General features: G+C 39.5%; 1 protein-coding gene across 7 annotated transcripts in view; it reads left to right on the top strand.

Moving 5' to 3' along the window:
* CDC42BPB (CDC42 binding protein kinase beta) overlaps positions 1-19,269 on the top strand; it is a 131,991-nt gene that overhangs the window by 55,632 nt on the left and 57,090 nt on the right. For all 7 annotated transcript variants that reach the window (XR_013346437.1, XR_013346436.1, XM_077819410.1 and 4 more), the window contains exons 4-7: positions 4,616-4,711; positions 10,338-10,486; positions 15,149-15,242; positions 17,334-17,534. Coding sequence is in view for 5 of the 7 variants with exons in the window: in XM_077819410.1 (XP_077675536.1) it covers positions 4,616-4,711; positions 10,338-10,486; positions 15,149-15,242; positions 17,334-17,534 (540 nt within the window). In the remaining 2 variants the exon portion in view is untranslated. The remainder of the gene's footprint in view (positions 1-4,615; positions 4,712-10,337; positions 10,487-15,148; positions 15,243-17,333; positions 17,535-19,269) is intronic.

The following is a 19,269-nucleotide window of genomic DNA, read 5'->3' as shown; positions in this document are numbered from 1 at the left end:
AAATTAATAAATAGTGGTTAGAGGTCCTATTGAGAGGAATTATCCAAAATAACATATGCTCTGGCCTACTTAGAGTAATTGCTATTATATTGGCAAAATGCAAGTCACAGTATCTTATAATGTTACATAAATCTGTGTAAAGTAAAATGCAGCTCACGAACAGCGCAGGGCACTGTTGAGGAAAGAGGTCTAACTATGTAAATACTTACACAGCAACAAGAGGGCTTGAAAGCTTTCCCGACTCCACCTTGCTAAGGGCTAAGGTCATGTCTACACTACAGCTGCTGCAGCGCTATAGTATAGATGGTTCCTACGTTGATGGAAGGGGTTTTTCTATAGATGTAGTTAATCCACCTCTTTGAGAGGCAGTAGCTACATCAGTGGTAGAATCTTTATAGACTTCGCTGCATCTACAGTGTGGGTTAGGTTGATCTAACTACGTCTCTCAGGGCATGACATTTTTCACAGTCCTGAGCAATGTAGCTAGGATGATCTAATTTAAGCATAGACCAGGCCTGAGCCTACTAGTGCAGGAGAAAATACATGGCCCACCACATGCTAATATTCCATCCATCCCCAGTGAACAAGTTCCCCACCCCTCTTAGACACCTCTTCACCGCTGCATGTGATAATGGTTGCCTGATAAACTCACTTCCTTCCAGCAGTCCATGCAGGCTCCTCTTCACAGACTCCCTTGAGGGGGAAGTGGCTGTTGCTATTCTCCTGACTTTTCTCATAACTTTTCAGCACCACCAGTTTCACAGTGAAATTGTACCGATCTAACTACATTAGTTTAGAAGAACTAATTCCTTAAGTAGTAACGAATGAGTTTAAACCAGGGCTGTCAAGCGATTACAAAAATTAATCGCGATTAATTGTGTGATTAGTCACGCTGTTAAACAATAATAGAATATCATTTATTTAAATATTTTTGGATGTTTTCTACATTTTCAAATATATTGATTTCAGTTACAACACAATACAAAGTGTACAGTGCTCACTTTATATTTATTGTGATTACAAATATTTGCATTATGTACAAAAAAACCCTGCATTCAAAAATAAAACAATGTAAAACTTTAGAGTCTACAAGTCCAATCAGTCCTATTTCTTGTTCAGCCAATTGCTCAGACAAACAAGTTAGTTTACATTTGCAGAAGATAATGCTGCATGCTTCTTGTTTACAATGTCGCCTGAAAGTGAGAACAGGCGTTTGCATGGCACTGTTGTAGCCGGCATTGCAAGATATTTATATGCCAGATGCGCTAAAGATTCATATGTCCCTTGATGCTTCAACCACTATTCCAGAGGACATGCGTCCATGCTGATGACGGGTTCTGCTCGATAATGATCCAAAGTAGTGTAGGACGACGCATGTTCATTTTCGTCATCTGAGTCAGATGCCACCAGCAGAAGGTTGATTTTCTTTTTCGGTGGTTTGGGTTCTGTAGTTTCCGCATCAGTGTTGCTCTTTTAAGACTTCGGAAAGCATGCTTCACATCTCATCGCTCTCAGATTTTGGAAGGCACTTCAGATTCTTAAATCTTGGGTCGAGTGCTGTAGCTATCTTTAGAAATTTCATATTGATATCTTCTTTGTGTTTTGTCAAATTTGCAGTGAAAGTGTTCTTAAAACGAACATGTGCAGGGTCACCACCCAAGACTGCTATAACATGAAATATATGCAGAATGTGGGTAAAACAGAGCAGGAGACATACAATTCTTCCCCCAAGGAGTTCAGTCACAAATTTTATTAACGCATTATTTTGTAACGAACGTCATCAGCATGGAAGCATGTCCTCTGGAACGATGGCCGAAGCATGAAGAGGCATATGAATCTTTAGCGCATCTGGCATGTAAATATCTTGCAACACCAGCTGCAACAGTGCCATGCGAATGCCTGTTCTCACATTTAAGTGACATTGTAATGAAGAAGCAGGCAGCATTATCTCCTATAAATGTAAACAAACTTGTTTGTCTTAGCGATTGGCTGAACAAGTAGGACTGAGTGGACTTGTAGCTTCTAAAGTTCTACATTGTTTTGTTTTGAGTGTAGTTATGTAACCAAAAAAACTACATTTGTAAGTTGCACTTTCATGATCAAGAGATTGCACTACAGTACTTGTATGAGGTGAATTGAAAAATACTATTTCTTTCGTTAATCATTTTTACAGTGCAAATATTTGTAATAAAATATAATATAAAGTGAGCACTGTATACTTTGTATTCTATGTTGTAATTGAAATTGATTACATTTGGAAAATGTAGAAAACATCAAAAATATTTAATAAATTTCAATTGGTATTCTATTGTTTAACAGTGCGATTAATTTTTTTGAGTTAATCGCATGAGTTAACTGTGATTAATCGACATCCCTAATTTAAACTAAATCACTGTGAGGCATTTTTAATCCAAAATTAGTGTCCACATACAGGATTGCACCAATTTAATCAGTTTCTACACCAGTTGAATTAAATTGTTGTAATTTTCTCATGTAGACATGTCCTAAGTGGGAGAAGAGGAGGAAAATATAGGAAGCAATATATGACCTTCACACACTACCTGGCTGACTTACCTCCGCCCCAGTCAGGAGCATCTGGTAGAGTGGCTTCTGGGGCAGGCAAGAGGTGAAGATGTGGAATCTGCATAGGAACCAGAATCTGAGCAGTAATTCTGCCATCTCCTCCTATGTGTCCCTATTCCTTTCCAGGGAAAGCTGTAGCCATTCCAGCTAGTTTCTGTGCTCACTGATTTCCCCTTGGAAATGGAGCAGTGCGTACAGCAAGGTCACTCAGCACCTTTTTTCTTTTTGCCTGCCTCTGATTACCACCTGCTGCACAAGGCAAGCAGATAAGTCGATTTCTCAAAACCTGCATCTCGAGTTCATAAAGCATGTGGGAAGCTTTCATTTTTATTTGTTGTAAACCCTTCAACTTTAAAATGAAACCTTTAAGTACACAATAGATAGCCTCTTAACTGACACACCTTACTGCAAAACAGACATTAGGTAATTTTTCATTCAGTTATCAGAGGTTCAATGAATGCATTGTGCTGGTTGTATGTTGATTTATTTTATGAACTGTAGAAACATTGTATAATTCATTAAACATAGCAAAGTGCATCTGGTTAATACCAGTTTTTATATCAACTGTAAAAGGAGCAAGATGGTCTGAAGTGAACAAAGGGCAACATGGGGAAAATTGTTAGCAAACACTTGTAGATAGGCTGGTAGGCAAGACTAGGTATGCTCTTACATAGACAAGGTGTGCCTTTTTATCCATTGTTTAGTCAACAAATTGCATTGTCTTAAATCTGTTCCCAGCAATTGTTTCAGTTAAGTGGGTCTGACTGTTACTTGGGTGGACTCAGTTGTGTATTTCAAGTATATTGTTTTAAGAATGTTAAAATATGGAAATATCTAATTCTGGAAACTGGGAAAATAGCAATGTACTCATAGACCTTCAGACCAGATGCAACCACTATTTATCATCTAGTCTGACTTCCTGAATTACATGGGCCAGAGAATTTCACCAAATAAGTGTTTATACGTGAAAGTATTAGCATAAATGACATTCTAATTCACAGCATAATATAGACATATGATGATTCACCTTGCACGTGAGTGGTTCTGTTTGTATGCCCACTGTGTAACTTAATTGTTCCAACTTGACCGTAGTATATTCCACTTCCGCTGGAAAGTTTCTCCACTCAAAAAAACAGTTAAGACTTTTCTCTTGGAAAACTCAAATACAAACATTGTAATAGCGAGGCCTCTAGGATGAGGGTGGTGAAGTGTGGGATTCCTAGGTGTTTCCTCAGTGCACGTTGTTGGACAATTCATAGATCAGAACCAGTAGAAACACTCTTATCCAGAGCGCAAGTGCTTGATGATGGGGAATGGAAATAAAAAGAATATATGGATAGTGGCAGCCTCAATTTATCGTGGTAAAACAACCCCAGGGACTCAGTCTTGACCAGTGTTTTGGGCCAAGAAAGCCATTAATAAACTCAAGGTGAGTCTTCTTCCTAAAAAATGTAATGAGATTTGTTGTATGTAAACGTATATGGAGCTGAGCTGTGATAATCTTTCGTGCAAATTATTTTGTAACTGTTACTCCGAAATACTGGGAGACTCCTGAAAAGTGCAGTATTTTATGCAGAATATTAGTGTGGGAAACTATATGGATTTTTGTAGATTTCCTGCATGGTTTATATTATCTGAGGCCCTCACTAGAGGTACTGTTAGAAACTGACCCATTAAACTGTGGCTGCATAGATATATTTTCACACAGGTTTTATCCTCATATGCAGTTGTCCTTTTGCTACAGATTGTGGTGGGGTGAAAACATTTTTTAGTACATAAGGGAAGAAAGGACTTGAGTGGCTCAAGCTAAATTGTTTTTAAAAAGGTAGCACTCTGGATTAGGAGGAGTGGATGCCTAACCACAGAAGCCTGCTGCAGAGCTTCCCTGGCTTATCACTCGTGCAGACTAAATTCCAATGACTAGAGACCTCTGTGTAGAAATTTTAAATAATCCCATAAAACATGCATATGTATGAATCCTGCAAAGACAACTTATGGACTGTGACAATGCCTTTTTTCCTCGTTTCTTTAGACAGCTTGTTTTCGAGAAGAGAGAAATGTTTTGGTGAATGGAGATTGTCAGTGGATTACTACATTGCACTATGCCTTTCAGGATGAGAACTATTTGGTATGTTTGCTTCGCCATTAAATACAAAAGTTTTGTTACTTATGTTAAAAACAAACTTATTTCTGATAAGTCTGAGGGTTTTAGAGCAATAAATCAGTTCTTTGTTTCTTGCTGCAACACTTCACATCTTTGTTCTTCCCTTACATAAAAACACTTCAGAAGACTTAATGTAACTGTAGGACACTGAAAACAAAATTAATGTAGTTTTAGAGTATACTTAATTGTCCCATGTAAATCATCTAAAATATGCTGATCTACTATGAAATACAGTATATTAGATATAAATTTAATTTGTGAATAACTTGTTAATAAAATGATATATTGATTCTGTAGATATTCTTTACCTTGACAGTGACTCCGTGAGAGTTTCTATGAAGTTTAATTTTACTTTATTCTACAGTTTAAAATGTGCAAAAATTTTTTTTTTGAGCTGAGACTTTCTTCATAGCATTTTATAAATGACAGAGGTCAGTTTTATTCCACTAACATTGTCATAAATCTGTTAATTTTATTTGAAATATTTTGCTTAGCTTTATATTGGAAAAGTCAATAAAAATGATGAAAAACATTACCTCCATGCCCTAAAAATATTAAGTAGCAGATATTATGCATCAGTATTTCAGTGGATTACATCTTCAGGTTTTTTTGCATATTACCTGCAATGATTCATTGAAGAAAAAAAATGTATTCACATTAGAAATTTTTAGCCAAATTGAGGATTATACAGTAGACATTCACAGTTATCATTTTGTATTCTGTCATGGACTGCTGGTTGGGCCGTGACCAATTACAATAGATTGAAACATGAAGACAGTAGAGCTGGGTGGGGTGTTTCAGTGAATAGTAAATTCACCAAAAAACACACATTTTTTGGCTAACCAAAATTACTCATGAAATGTTACGTGAATTCACTGGATAATTTCAACCCCAAAAAACACTTTTTTGGGACTGAGATGTTTTTTACGAAATGGGAGGTGGAGCAGTTGGTAATGATGCAGCTTTCTCTGTAACATTTAGCCCAATGGTTAGGGTGCTTCTCTGAGAAGTGAGACTCCTGATTCAAGCCTTCATCCTTTGTAGATGAAGAACAGAATTCTACTCTCTAAAGCCTTGTCTACACATAATGGCATTATGTGTGGGGTACACATAGCTAACTATATGCAGCAGGGAAAGGCTGAGGCTGCAGGGAAAGGCTCGCTGTTGGAGCCTTTCGCTGCAGCAATGGAAGGCTCTGGCATGGGGAGGCAGTGGGGAAAAAGCTCCAGCAGCGGGCCTTTCTCTATGGTAAGGAAAGGCTCTGGCAATGGGGAAGCAGCAGGACACTATACAACTGAAAACAGCAGTGTAGACATGGGAGGCATTGCTTGGGAATGTGGAGAGACATGTAGGGTCTGTACCCTCAGGTTCAGGTGCATAGGGCAGTCTACTCAGCTAAGCTGTGCCTCAGTCTACGCTGCTATTGATAGCCATGCTAGTGGGAGTGCAGTATCTGTACTTTGTACTCTGCCATAAGTGTAGATGTACCATCAATCGAATGCCCCTCTAGCACAGCTTCTCTGAGCTGAGGCTCAGTGTCAGTCTTGACCAGTCTGCACCCGGCCTTCAAACCCATGCATTTTTACAGAATTGTTCCTTTAACTACACCTGAAGCCTTTCCAAACTGTAGTGCTTCTGGGTAACGTTCTACTGTGCTGCCTCAAAGGGTGCATCTACACTGAAAAATTAGTACACGTATTACAGCAACAGCAAGTAATGGTGCAGTTGAACCAGTGAAGGTGGGGCTCAGACACTTTTTTTACTGTCATACTCAGAGCAGGTTATTGTGACATGGTGATAAGTGTGTTTGAGTGTTTGTCTAAGCTAATTGTTACATTATTGCTGGCACCAGGCAGCTACTCCATTGTTGGCAGTTTTTCTAGTTCAGATAAGACCCATGAAACCTGCTCTGATGCACTCTAATTTAACCTACAGTGTTATACTTTCAGTTTTGCATTAAATACAGAACCTATTAGTATCTATTGGTTCTGTTAATGATATAAAGCAGACTTTATGTCAGGGGTCTCAAATTCCCAGCCTGCGGGCCATCTGCGACACAAGAACCTCCCCAATGTGGCCCGTGGGGCTCCAGCAATTTTGGAGCCAGGTCTCTCTCTTAGCCCCGCTTGCCGCCCCCAGGAGCTCTGCCCCCACACGTCCCACAGGTGATTTACAGTGGCCCGGGGCCCAGCCCACCACCAGCAGTGCAGCAGAGCTGAATGGCTTCTGCCTGCTTGCTCCATGTGTCTGCTGGCCCCTCCCTGCGACCCCGGGATGGGGCTGTGCCTCTGTGCGCTGCCCCTGCTCCGAGTGCTCCTGTGGCCAATGGGAAGCTGCGGGGGCGGTGCCTGGGGGCAGCAGCATGCAGAGGCCCCCCCCCGGCCTGCCCCACCTTGGAGCCCCAGATAAGCTCTGCACCCCCCTCCTCCTCCTGCCCCCAAACTCCCTCCCAGAGCCTGCAACCCCTCCCCCTTCCCACACCCCCCTCCTGCCCCCAAACTCCCTCCCAGAGCCTGCACTCCAGACCCCCTCCCTCACCCCAAATGCCCTCCCAGAGCCCAACCTCTCACCCCTTCTGCACCCAAACGCCCTCCCAGAGCCTGCACCCCAATCCCCTACCCCAGATCTCCTCCCACCCAAACTCCCTCCCAGAGCCTGAGGCAGTTGTGTGGGGGGGGGAGTTTTGGGGGTGGGTTCTGTGTGGCATGAGTGACATTATTGGCCAGCTGGGAGGATTTGAGGACTGGCACTGGCCCTAAGGTAAATTGAGTTTGAGACCCCTGCTTTATGTGATACTGGAGTAATTCCAATATTAGGAAAAGGAGAAGTAACATCTCTTTTGCTGTAGGAAATTACAACCTAGTATTTCAGCTGATGAGAGGAGTAGAACTTTATAAGACTACTTTTAAATTGACTAAAGTGTTCCCAATGTTCATTTAAGGATTGGTGAAATAAATATTGAACAGTGTGTTAATCTCTAGAGTATTTACTTACTAAAATAGTTTTTTTTTAATCAACAGTGACTCTTCAGGTCTTGAGATCCTGTTTATTGTTTACACTGATCTCATCTTCTAGTACATTTAGCTTGCATGCAGCAAATTGTTTGCATGTATTTTATGAAACTTGAAAAAAATGTGCTTGTCATGGAAATATTCATAAACCTTTAAAATAGCAGGAAGTTTTTCCTACTAGTTCCTTAGTTTGCAAAAATTGAATTCCTCTAGCTTTTTCTCACACTAGCATGGACTGTATGAACAGGAATGCCCATGCCAGATGTCCACACATTCCATTGCTGCAATTTCTAAGTATTCTGGGACAGATACTCAGAATGTTTCCCTACTACAAATTCTGAGATGGTCTTACCTGGAATGTTAGATTTATAATGGTTTTATGGTGGTTCTGATTGCTTTTCATAGAGACAGTTTTAGGAACAAAGGTCATTTGTAAGTACCCCTTTGTTTACTTTATGAAGTATATTTTGGGTAAGTGAAACATCACATAATGGTTTATGAAACACATACAACTTGAAAAAGAAAATTCAAACAGTTAATTCTCTCGAGAAGAACACTCCATGTTCCAGATTCAAGCACATTTGAACTTCTAAATAAAACTACCTTGCAGAAAGACAGTGGGAATCTGGACATTGAATACACAGAGTAGGATGTACATTCATATGTAAATTTATCTTTGTGTTGAACACACTGTTCCCAATGCACATTCAAAAATTGCCAAGTTACACACACACTCCATTGTCAGCATAAGCAAATATTTGCCCTAGGGTTAAGCTATCCATGAACAGTTGTGTGGAGGGCAATGTCAAGACAGACACCTTTTAGGATGTCAAGGTAAATGAGGTAATACCTTTTATTGGACCAGCCTCTGTTGCTGAGAGATACAGGACCTGAAGAAGAGCTCTGTGTAAACTCAAAAGTTTGTCACTCACCAACAGAGGTTGGTCCGATAAAATATGACCTCACCCACCTTGTCCATCTAATATCCTGGGACCAACAGAACTACAACACTGTATACACCTTTTGGGGTGTCCTTTTGTCTGCAACAAAAGTTTTGAGTAAATAAAAAGGCAATTACCCTTTGCCTTCCCTTTTACTTTATGGTCTTGCTGACCTAATCAGTTTCCCTTGTAGGAAGGGAGTCTGTTTTTCCCTCCTTCAGGAACTGAATGGAATTCAGATTGCTCTACCATGAGCAACAGAATTAAGTATTTACTTTGGTAAAAGTCTGTTACTGAGGATAAGCAAGATCATTGCTAACACTTTATGCCACTGGGTGGGAAGAAGGGTCAGACAGAATGGCTCTGAATTGGTAATGGGAAATATAAACATCGGTCCCTAGGTCATGGGTTAGATTCTAATTCAGGTGGGGAGAGTGTCAAAAAATAACTTAAAATAATGTCTGCGGTCCATTGTGGATAAATAAGGAACGAATCATTGCGGGGGGGGAGGGACGTGGGAGAGAGAGCAAGCATGAGAACGACTCTGTAGCTTGGTGTTTAGAGCACTTTTGTGACTCTAGTTCACAGTGGCTAAAATGCTGGCCTGTGCTCTAGCAAGCCCCTCCTCTTGCTACCAACCACGGTAATACAGTGGTAAGGAATTTTAAGAAAAATGTTAGCATACACAAGGCCAAGGGCTTCCAATCTATTTAATGAGCACTAAATTCATTGAAAGTATTTGTTTAGAAAAGCATCTTTTACTCCACTAACTTACTTATTTCACGCAAATTGAGCTCCCTTCATTATCAAAGTAGTATTTGTGGAGAAAGTTGGTTTTCTGCAGCAAATGCTTAGTAGAATAAAATGAATATTCTAGGCTCATATTTTTGTTGTTGCTCACAGGCTTATCAACACCACAAAAATATGCCTATAATCCAAACATGCTTCTTGTCTAAACAAGAATTTAATTGCAAATGTTATTTGTTCCTCATTCCAAAAGTTTCATATTCCCCTAGAAGAATCCAGTGTTTCCTGTTCAGACTACACAGGGATTTAATGTTGTGATGTGTAAAGGGATTTAAAATTAATTCTCCAGTACATAAATAGTTTTTAAACTAGTTTCCTCTTTTTCATGCCATATGAATCCTCACACTTTGAAACTTAATATGCTAGATTTGGTCGTGATTTTGGTTTTGTTAAGGTTTTGGTTTTTGTTTTGTTAAATTAGTGCAGAACCTCACAAAAACCAATTCCCTAAAGAAAATGGGCCTTGTTTCTGTCACTTCTCTTTATAACTAAGCTAGATAGTCATAAATCATTGTCTTGGTTGCCCTCTGCTGTATATTCTCTCTGCTCATTTTTATGATAATGACCATATCTGAGATAGTTTAGAATGTGTTGAGCTAATGTTTTTACTATGATTATATTAAAGAAAATTAGAAATACTTGCAGCAAAATAGACAATTCATAGTAACTTGTTCATAAAAAGTGCTCATTTTGACCCTTCTTCACAGACACACTTTTTCCACAACCTCTTTTTACATCCTTCTTGTTCCACAATGAGCTACTTGTATTTAATTGCTGTATTTATCCATTCTGACTCAAGCATGCATTAATCATATTTCTCTTGTTTTTTAGTATTTAGTGATGGACTACTATGTGGGTGGTGATTTGCTGACACTTCTCAGTAAGTTTGAAGACAAGCTTCCTGAAGATATGGCCAAATTCTACATTGGTGAAATGGTGCTTGCTATACATTCCATTCATCAGCTGCATTATGTGCACAGGTAAAATATCCACTTCATTATGCATATGCCCAATTTTGAAAGTGTCAACGCAGAATTAACTGCACATACAGTGGTCATATCAGGCAAATTTATAGGGCTGTTTGCTAATTATTCCTATTTAAACTTTTAACTCAATACATCAAGTTTATAAATGACCAATTTTAGAGGTGGTGAAATGTAATTTGATTAAAAATAGTTGGCTTAGTAGTTAAAGAATTTAAAATAATAAGGGGTTTAATGATCAGTTAGCCACACCTGTAGTTTACTTTGGGCAATTCACTTGATGACTTAATGCCTCAGTTCAACCCAGCTAGAAAATTCAGGCAAAATCAGATGCATCTTAGTGAAGCTTCTCTGAATAAATAAATTCAGTAGATGTATCATGCAGGAAAATATTTAGAATGGACCCTTTATAATAACTGTTGGTTACCTGTCTGTATTATCTGTATTAACTGTTTGTAAAATGTTATGATGTTGGTGTCTGTGTGTCTTACGTATAGGTGTATATTCCAACTCAGCCTATTCTAACATTTAGCAATGCTGAAAATGTAAAAAGCTTGAGTTATCAGTTGTTAGTTCACACTCTGAAATGGTAAAGAAAATAACCTTCCTTCCTCTGACTGTGGGAGGAAATTAGTCAGGAAAGCAAAGAACACTTTGTACACTTCCTTATTGTTAGGTTACTCTGAGAAATGCAGGTTCCAGAAAAGCCTTTGGTAAACAGGAGTGCTGTTAGGAAGAAGCACATGATAAATGTTTTGTTCAGCATAGTGAGAATCTTGTTCAAAGGAGAATTGCTCTTCTTGACACTTGCTTTCAGACTTAACATTTAGTATGTTAGTCATGAAAAAGCAGTGACATTAGTACAGAAAACCTTTGCCATTGTTTTTATGTTCTGACCTTGTACTTTGTTTCTGATAAATGTGAAGTTGTAAAGTATGGAGTGTTGTAAGGCAATGATATCATTCAGTTAGCTGTGTGTGTAGATACACATAAGGGATCTAGAGAGTTCTAACAGAAAATACTGCACTTTTGAACTATCAACAGTGTATATTTAAGCGATAATATTGTAGGCATAACCATCAGGCCTTTAGCCACAGTCAGTCATTTAATTCCCTTGAAATGATATACACCAAAGTTGTCATTATTGAAAGCTGAAAATAAAACCATGCATGTGAAAAATAATCTTCTGTGATGCTGTTTGAATTGATATGTACATCGTATATCCTTTCTAGAGAATGTATGCTCTCTGTTAGCCATAAAGATTGCTTGAATCTACTTGGCCCTCTGGAGCAAGCCAATGAAACTGTAAAGTATGTCCTACTTTGAGATAGAGGAAGGGTTTTAATATTGCGTTTTTAAACTTCTTAGTCCTATAGGCTCTAAAGTAAGAATGTTTGTTTTAAAACAAAAGTGTTTAGTTAAGACTAGCTTTCTGTTTAAACCTTGACTGTCTTAAGTGCTCTAAAAATCCGTGCAGTTAATCAGATTGCCTTGTATTTTGGTGTGCCTCATGGGGATGTGAGGGTACAGTCAGTGATTCAATGTTGGGGTCATTTGATCAAAGTTCCCAAGGCAGCCCCTGGAAAAAAAATAGATTTTTCTTAAAGTTGAAACGTTCTAGCAAATGTTTTGCTCATAAATAGAGATCCAGTGAAGGCTCAGATATTTCATCAGGGCCTCAAACATTTGAGGGTTACTCCAGCAGAGTGTGAGACACCCACCAGCCCTTTGGGAGCATTCAGATTTCAGTGTTTGAAAAATAGCTTGCTTTTCCAGTTAGGCACACTAAGGCTCACAGGCCTGCTCATGCACCAAGTGGATTATACAGAGCATGTGCAGAGAGACAGGCTAACTATCTGAAAAACTACTTGCACATTGCAGGATTTGGGTGGCTCTGAGAGTGTTAGTCATCGAAACCAAGAACACCCAGGGCACTGAGAGTTCAAATCCAACCCGGGGCAGAAATTTGAGTTAAATAAATAGGCATGTTACTCCAATCCACCTCCGATGAAAGGGGGATTTTTATTTTGGGAAGTGTAATCTGAGTACAGCAGAATATTCAGAAGGCACTGAAATTATTTTGAAAAGAAAATGAGATAAGCAAATGCTTACTGGGAGGGGATGGTGAGTAGGGGTGTAAGAGTAGGTGAGCATAGTGGCAGAGGGGTTGGGGGATCAGGGGATGCTCAGGGGAGGGGTCTATGGGAAGGTGTGAGACACAGGGAAGAGGAACTGGGGAGAATAGGGCTGGGATGCCTGTCAGCCCCACATTCCCCTTCTGTGTGTGCCATGATCTGGGGGCCCCAACCCATCTGCAGGGTTGGGTGACCCCTCCTTCCCTGCCGCCCTCATGTGAGCCAGGTTCTGGAAGAGTTCTGAGCCCCACTCCCTAATCCCCTCCTGGAATGTGAGGAGATCACTGCCCCCGTGCGATGTCTGAGCCCTGCTCTATGTCCCTCCTCGTGTGTGCTAGGATCTGGGGGCCCTGCCCATCAGTTGGGGGTCTAACCTGCCTCCCTAACTCCACTTCTGTGAGCCAGGATCTGGGAAGGCCTGCCCCTCTGGATGTGGGGAGCTGAGAAGAGGTATGTCTGACACATCAGAAAATCTCCGGCACTGGGGAAGGGGCACGGGAACTGGCAGGAATGAGATACATTTCTCAAAGCTGTTGTTCCAGGCTGGGGAGTGGGACGAATGGGTGCCTGTGGAGGGAAAAAGTGTTGGGGTGGTTCAGACAAGGGGAAAGATGTAGGGATTGGGGGAATGGGAGGAGAGAAGATGAGGAGTTGGAGAATGTGAGAGGTAGGAGAGGAGGTTGGGGGTTAAGGGGTGGGGAGCCTGACAGCCCTGAATTCTCCCTTTCTGTGTGTGCGCGCCTGGGATCTGGAGAAACCCTACCCCTCTGCAGGGATCTGAGTTCACCCAGTCTGCTGTGTGTTCTAGGGTCTGGGGGACTCTGCTTCTTTTGGGGGGGGTCTGAGCCCCTCACCCTGTCCCTCCATATGAGCTGGAGTGAGGGGAATTAAGGTATCACAAATTTAAACATTAAATTCACAAAATGAATAGTTACGCTATACGTCACCCGTGTGGGGAGGTGGAGCTGGCCAGAGTGGATAGAGGGTACAGGACTTTGTTTGGAGGAGTGGAGGATTGGGTGGACCTGGGGCATAGCTGAGGTAGCTGGGACTAATTTACAGCAGTAAAGCATTTTGTTTTGTGATAATGTGCAGGTTTTTTTTAATATATATCCCAATATAGAAAGGTGTTTGGTTGTTTTTTTTTAAAGAAAACAGTGCCTCATTATTTAAAGTTAAATTCATTTTATAGCCCAGCTCACATACCCAGCTAAATTCTATGGAGGGGTGATGTTCCACGATGTACTAGCAGAGTGCACATTGGGGTATATTGCTGAATTGATGCGAATGACACTGACATAAAGGGAGGAAGGCGGTGCATTTTAACTTGTACATCTGTTAGATGTTCTTTATACTGCTAAATTCAGAAAATCATTTAAAAACTGTTAGGTTTTGTGTTTCCCCTTGCACACTGGCTTGTTGCTCTTTTAAGATTCTTTGAGAGAACTTATAAGGAAATATCTGTAGAGAATGCCTGCCTACCTGCCTTAACCACTAAGTTTCAGCACTACCTTCTGTTTCCTCGGTGCTACAGCCATTTTATTTGCCAATACTTTTAAGTGGATGTGAAGATGAGTGAGTACAAAATGATGAAGGAAAACATGATTAATTTTGAGATTAAATGAAATTAAATTTACATTATGCCCATTCATTAACATTTTGACCACATTACCGGTCGAAGAATATCCGGTTATGAGCTAGAGCAAAAATGAACTTGTAGTTCATTTCCTTTAGTAACAACAGCATATTATACACAACTATACACATGTTACCTAGCAAGTTGTGGTATTGTGTAGTTTAGGAGACTTGTTATTGTTTTTTGGCCGTCTCTTGATACTCTTATTATTAATACATTTCTTAAACTTGTTTATAGCCTCTTTGCTCATGTAGGCGTGTAAAGCACTTCAGATGCTATATACACACAAGAATCACTTCACAACCTCCTAAAACACACCTTACTTCTGGGCTATAACAGAGCAGCTGTTTTAATAGAGCACCGCAGTACTAGACAAGCTGAGGACAGGAAGTGAAGAATATGGTCTTGAATTGAAATAACAGGGTTTAGGGAGGCAGAAAAACTGTACCCAGATTAGAACTTGGTCAGGATAGTTGGAAAATACAAAAGATTCTACTTTCCCTGTAGAGTACTATGCTGAGACATTGGTGCTCTTCAAGACAGTATATGAATCACCTCTTCATACTAACTTTCTGCATCACTTGGTTTTATCATAATTCTCCAGTTCAAATACTGACCATTGCAGGTTTGACAGAATCAAAGACCTGGGTAGTACAGCTGCAGGCATAGTATTAAGTTTCTCTGAACTTACTACATACCCTGCACTTAACTGATAGCCAGACATAAACTGAACACCATCCATGTAGTAAATAATTTTTCTTTCAATAGGTGACTAACTTCTACATTAATTTATATTGGTGTTTTCTCAGTGGAACCAATACTTCAGTGAGAACATTGGCTTCATGTTTGTACTGTGTTGACATCACTTTATTTCTTTTAATACAACAGGGACATAAAGCCTGATAACGTTCTTTTGGACATGAATGGCCATATACGCCTGGCAGACTTTGGATCATGCTTGAAGATGAGTGAAGATGGCACTGTATGTATAAAGTAAAATTTTATTCAGGGTCTTTGTAGTAGGTGCCTTGCTCTTTAAGAGCCTGCAGCCTAAGAGCACATCTGCATTGCAGCTGGGGATGTGAATGGCAACTTGTGTAGAAGTTACCGTGCTAGCTGTACTCTCTAGCTAGCTTGCTAAAAATAGACGTGAGGCTGTTGTGCTGCAGGCTTCAGCACCAGCTACACAAGCCCATCTGACACTCCTGCACTGCTTTCCCCAGGTACATACTCACTTGTGCAGCTGGTGCAGAAGTCGTTGTGTCCTCACTTCTATTCTTAGTGAACTAATTAGACTAGCACAGGTACTTCTTCATGAGCTGCCATTCCCACCCCTGGCTGCAGTGTAGATATACCTTAGGAAGACTTTCAGCATTCCAAGGGAGGGGGAAAGAGGTAAAATCAAAATATGTACATTTTTACATACATTTTGTGTATATATAGTATTTTATAGAGACTACATGAAAGTGTGTATATGCATTAGTTATACCCATCTGCTCATCAACCATTCCATTGCTAGCTGTTGAATTTCTTGTTGGTGTTATGGAATATCTAAACATTAAAAGTGTTGTTAATGATTATTTATTGATTATATGAATTAGAGCCACAGGCTACAACCTTCAGGTAACCTTGAAATCCTCGGAAAAACTAATCAGAAATCAAGGCAATCAAACTAGCAGAGAAGAGGGAATACATCAGGAGCCCACAGCTCTTAGATTTAAAAGATTCAAAGCCCCCCTCACTGTGAGCCGGTTTGTCTTATGTGTAAAGGTTGAAACAAACTTGTAACAGCAGGTGAATTGAGGCAGCCTATATTAATCGGGCTATGTCCCACCCAAGAGTTGAGTTGTACAGTTGCTCACAATGTCTACAGCTCAGAACAAATAACATCTCTTGGCCCCATTCAGAAATCTTTATAGACTTGGCATAAAATCCTCAGGCATTAAATCAGACTTCAGATGTCTCCCAGCTCTCCTCCAGTCTGCACCCAAGCTGTTTGAGCTCCTGGGAATCACTGTGAAAGTGCCTCTGGACAAAAGAAAGAACCAGGGTATGCTAGCTGGCCATCTGGTACACTGCAAATTTGATACAAATATCACAGCTAATGCCCCATCTCTGTTTTGTGCAATGCTGGTGGTGTGATGAGTATCCAGTGGAACCAGTCATGACAAAATAATGCTTGTAGCATCATCCACTGTCACTGAAACATTCCAGAGCCTGGTGACATTCCACAACCCTAAAGCATCTGTCTTGGCGTTATCCAAAATAATATGCAGAAGGGATCTGAATGAGCCATGCCAACTTGGCTGCAAGATATCTCAATGGAATTTGCCAAAGGAGCACAAAACTAAACACCTGCCACCATCCCCAAGACTTGCTTTTTATGTGGATATATTGAAGCTTAGTAGCTCATCTCCTTATCCCATCCAATTCACCTATCCTGTAATCTACCACGTTAAGCCATTTTCCATCCACCGCAACACGTGATGCACAAAAAAAGCAAGCTCTAGACTCAGAGTGGACACTCCCTCCAGTACCTCCAAATCAAATCACACAAATGAGCATGGGAAATGGAGTGGGAGCTTGGTAGCCCCCTGCTCTCCTCGCTTCCTACCCCAATCTTTGACAGCCATTTCCATCCTTAAACATGCACACACACTGAGGCAAAACATTTTCTCTTCGTGTCTTAATGGTGTTTACATCAGTCTTCTCTTACCCTTCCCTTTTTCACCCCATCAGGTTTGGTGGTTCTGAGTTTCCTACTGTACAGAGTATACATTTCACAGTTAGAGCACTGGGAAATCAAAATTTGCCTTTGATAACTTCTATGTTTTGCCAAAAATGTATTAAATGAAGTTGCATTGGAGTCCACTTTATTGAAGCCTCTTTTTGTTTTGAATTTTCTGTACATATTCATTAGTTCTTTTTAGTGTTATGATTGATAATTCTTTTCCTTTTTATAAAAACAAGCATTTCCTAATGTCTTCATCTGCCAAAAATACAAGATATGATTAAGAATGCTGTCTTGAGGAAGCCTGGAAGCCTTCCAGAATGACGCTTGTTTATTTTTAAGGTACAATCTTCTGTGGCAGTGGGTACGCCTGACTACATCTCCCCTGAGATACTGCAAGCAATGGAAGATGGGATGGGAAAATATGGACCTGAATGTGACTGGTGGTCTCTGGGTGTCTGTATGTACGAAATGCTGTATGGTGAAACACCCTTTTATGCAGAATCATTAGTGGAAACCTATGGGAAGATTATGAATCATGAAGTAAGGAGTATAATCAAACCATACATAATTATTAAAATATTTATGCAGAAGTAGACAACCTTTAAAGAAAACATGATTTTTTTGGTGACAATAATTCTGTAGTTATAATTCCTTGATACGTTTCTATTTACATTAATGTAGTTTTATAGGCTTATCCGCTTGCGTTAAGGAATCTGTTAGCTTTTCTGAGTTTACAAAAATGGAAAAACCATCACTACTGTTGTAATTTGAAGATGGCCTCCAAATTATGATTTTTATTTTTAAACACTTGTTAATCTTTGCAAAATAAAAAAATGAGAACTAAACCAGCCACCCTGTTTATGGGGCCCACTATAAAATATTTACTCTGGAGCCTGCAATAGTAGTTAAGTAATACATTGTTTACACAGGTGGCACATTTTCTGTTACACTGATAATCAGTACAAATAAGAAAATGTGCGTGATAAGAGATTGATTTTTTGCCACTGTTAGCGGCAAAACTGGTAGGAAAATTTTTGTTTGTAAGCTTTTGAGTGCATTTTGAACAGTGAAGAGCAAAACCGTAAACAGCTCATGGTTGGTGTCCTTTTGAGAAAAGTTATGCAGAGGGTGATGCATTTTGGGTGCCTCCATAATAGAAAATTCGTTGCTGTTTTTTTCAGCATTGGTACAGCTGCAATTGTTACTAATGGGACTTCCTCAGAAGAGTTAAATGATCTGACATGCCCTGCCTATACTAGAGCTCACAGTGTTGGTAGTGCTGATGCAAAACCGCTAGCAGTTTTCCTATAGCTGATACAGCCAATGAGTGTTTCATTTCTGTTTTTAAAATGTCTTTAAGTTGAGTATATGTATATTGAGGCATGTCCTATCTTAACTAGTCTTGGAAACTTGTCTGATTTGTTAGTTTTGTGATATTTTTGTGGCATTTATACCTCTAAATGCTTTTGTAGTTTCTGTGGTCTTGCTGTCTTAATAATGCAGTCTGTCTTGGGTTTTGTTCATAGATGTGATTATACTGAAAATTTCCATTTAAAAATTAAACTTGAAATTCTATTAGCTAAGTCTTGCTATCTCAGAATGCTTTGCCAATTTTTGTGGTTTGACAATCCCATTTAACTTTTTTTATTTAAATTTCTTCGTTGTTACAGTAAAAGATCCACAGAAACTGAAGGGGAAACTAACAGGCTGGGCAGGGTAAACAGTGAAACCTTACTGTTCATAGACAGTGTCAAATATATAAAGTAAATAAACTAAAAATAGAAAAACATTTTCACCTCATCGTTTATTTACAGTAATTTCAAATGGGAATTTGTAAATAGTAGGTACATTTTAGGTGTGATTTTTTAAGTTGACTTTGACTTCATATTTGACAAAGATTAAAATATGCTGTCATAAATGTATAATGCAAATTATTATATAAAAAGTCAAATGGAATTAGTACAGATGTCAAAAATACTGAAATCACATTTTTTCCTTACATGCTTACTGTTGACATAGCCTACTATTACATTATTTTTTATTAATAAATCTCAGATCTGAGAATAGGATTGATAGTTTTTTGTTTGTTTTTGCAATAAATAATACACAATACAAATAAATAAATAGCTTGCTTTAAATGGCTTAATGTTGTTGGTACTGAACTATTGACCTTTAAAATTATTACACAACCTTACTTTTCCTAGCCATTTCAATAGCGAAAGTTATTAAAGTGAAGCCAGTTTAAATACAAAGTTCCCAAAACACTCCACAATGA

This window comes from Eretmochelys imbricata, chromosome 6 (genome assembly GCF_965152235.1).
Source record: "Eretmochelys imbricata isolate rEreImb1 chromosome 6, rEreImb1.hap1, whole genome shotgun sequence".
Classification (NCBI taxonomy): domain Eukaryota; kingdom Metazoa; phylum Chordata; order Testudines; family Cheloniidae; genus Eretmochelys; species Eretmochelys imbricata.
This window is presented reverse-complemented; position numbering and strand designations above follow the sequence as displayed.